General features: G+C 38.9%; 1 protein-coding gene across 1 annotated transcript in view; it reads left to right on the top strand.

Annotated features, from left to right (window-relative positions):
* Positions 1-1,236, top strand: part of LOC106872338 (solute carrier organic anion transporter family member 2A1) — a 21,046-nt gene that overhangs the window by 8,420 nt on the left and 11,390 nt on the right. The window contains exon 4 of the mRNA XM_014919290.2: positions 606-854. Coding sequence (XP_014774776.1) covers positions 606-854 — 249 coding nt within the window. The remainder of the gene's footprint in view (positions 1-605; positions 855-1,236) is intronic.

Genomic DNA, 1,236 nt, shown 5'->3' with positions numbered 1-1,236 from the left:
AATAATCTCTAACACTCAGGCGTTTGTCAGAGCTCTGAAATCCCTTTGGTTGATATTAAATATTATTGTTGAGCACTTTGCATAGTTTTATCTCATTTTCGATAAATTAACATGTGTTCTGTGGAATTCGTGTTTGTGTGCATGTGTATGTGTGTGTGTGTGTGTGTGTGTGTGTGTGTGTGTGTAGAAGAGAGAGAAAGAGAGAGAGAGAGAGAGAAAAAGAAAGAGAGAGAAAGTGAGCATGTGTGTGAGCGAATGTGAGTGTGCATGTGTGTGAGTAAATCTGTATATATGTGCGTGTATAAGTGTGTATATACGTGTATCTGTATATGTGTTTGTGTGTATGTATGCGTGTATATATGTATGTGTATGTGTCTATATGTGTGCGCATGTGTGTATAAGTGGGTGTATGTGTGTATATGTGTTTGATCATCTGTGTGGGAGAGAAAGAGAAAGAGAGAGGAGTAGATTTACTGAGAAATGGGGTGAGAGAGAGAGGGAGAAAGTGGGAGAGAAGGGGGACACCATAATTCCATTCCATATAATTCAAGAAAAACGTCTTTTCAAGGAAAGTTCTAATATTTGTAATTCTTTTATTATTCCAGATAAAGGAATGACACCAAGTGATCCCAACTGGATTGGTGCTTGGTGGATAGGATTTCTCTTCATTGCTGCAATTACCATCTTGTTCGGATTTCCTTTGATGTTTTATCCAAAACAAATGCCAAAAGAAAAACATCCTAAATCGCGGCCCGGAAATCTCAACTCTGCAGTTTTGATGTTAGTGAAGGAAACCACAGAAAATCATAAAACTGAAGAAACTGAAAGACCATCTTTCATAGAAAAATTAAAAGGTAAAATTAAATGATATATTTATATTTTAAATTAAACACACATATGTATGTGTGTATGTCAGTATGTTGTTCTTTTTCTTTTGTTAATTTCGAGGTAATTTTGACTGATGTGGAGACGCGTGGCTTAGTGGTTAGGGTGTCAGCATCATGATTGTAAGATTGTGGTTTCGATTCCTGGACCGAGCGATGCGTTGTGTTCTTGAGCAAAACATTTCATTTCACGTTGCTCCAGTCCACTCAGCTGGCAAAAACGAGTAACACTGCGATGGACTGGTGTCCCGTCCAGCTGGGGAACACATACGCCATTGAAACTGGGAAACCGAGCCCATGAGCCTGGCTAGGCTTTAAAAGGACGCATTTATTTTGTGGAGGTGCAATGGCC

Source organism: Octopus bimaculoides, chromosome 24 (genome assembly GCF_001194135.2).
Source record: "Octopus bimaculoides isolate UCB-OBI-ISO-001 chromosome 24, ASM119413v2, whole genome shotgun sequence".
NCBI classification, from domain to species: Eukaryota; Metazoa; Mollusca; class Cephalopoda; order Octopoda; family Octopodidae; genus Octopus; species Octopus bimaculoides.
This window is presented reverse-complemented; position numbering and strand designations above follow the sequence as displayed.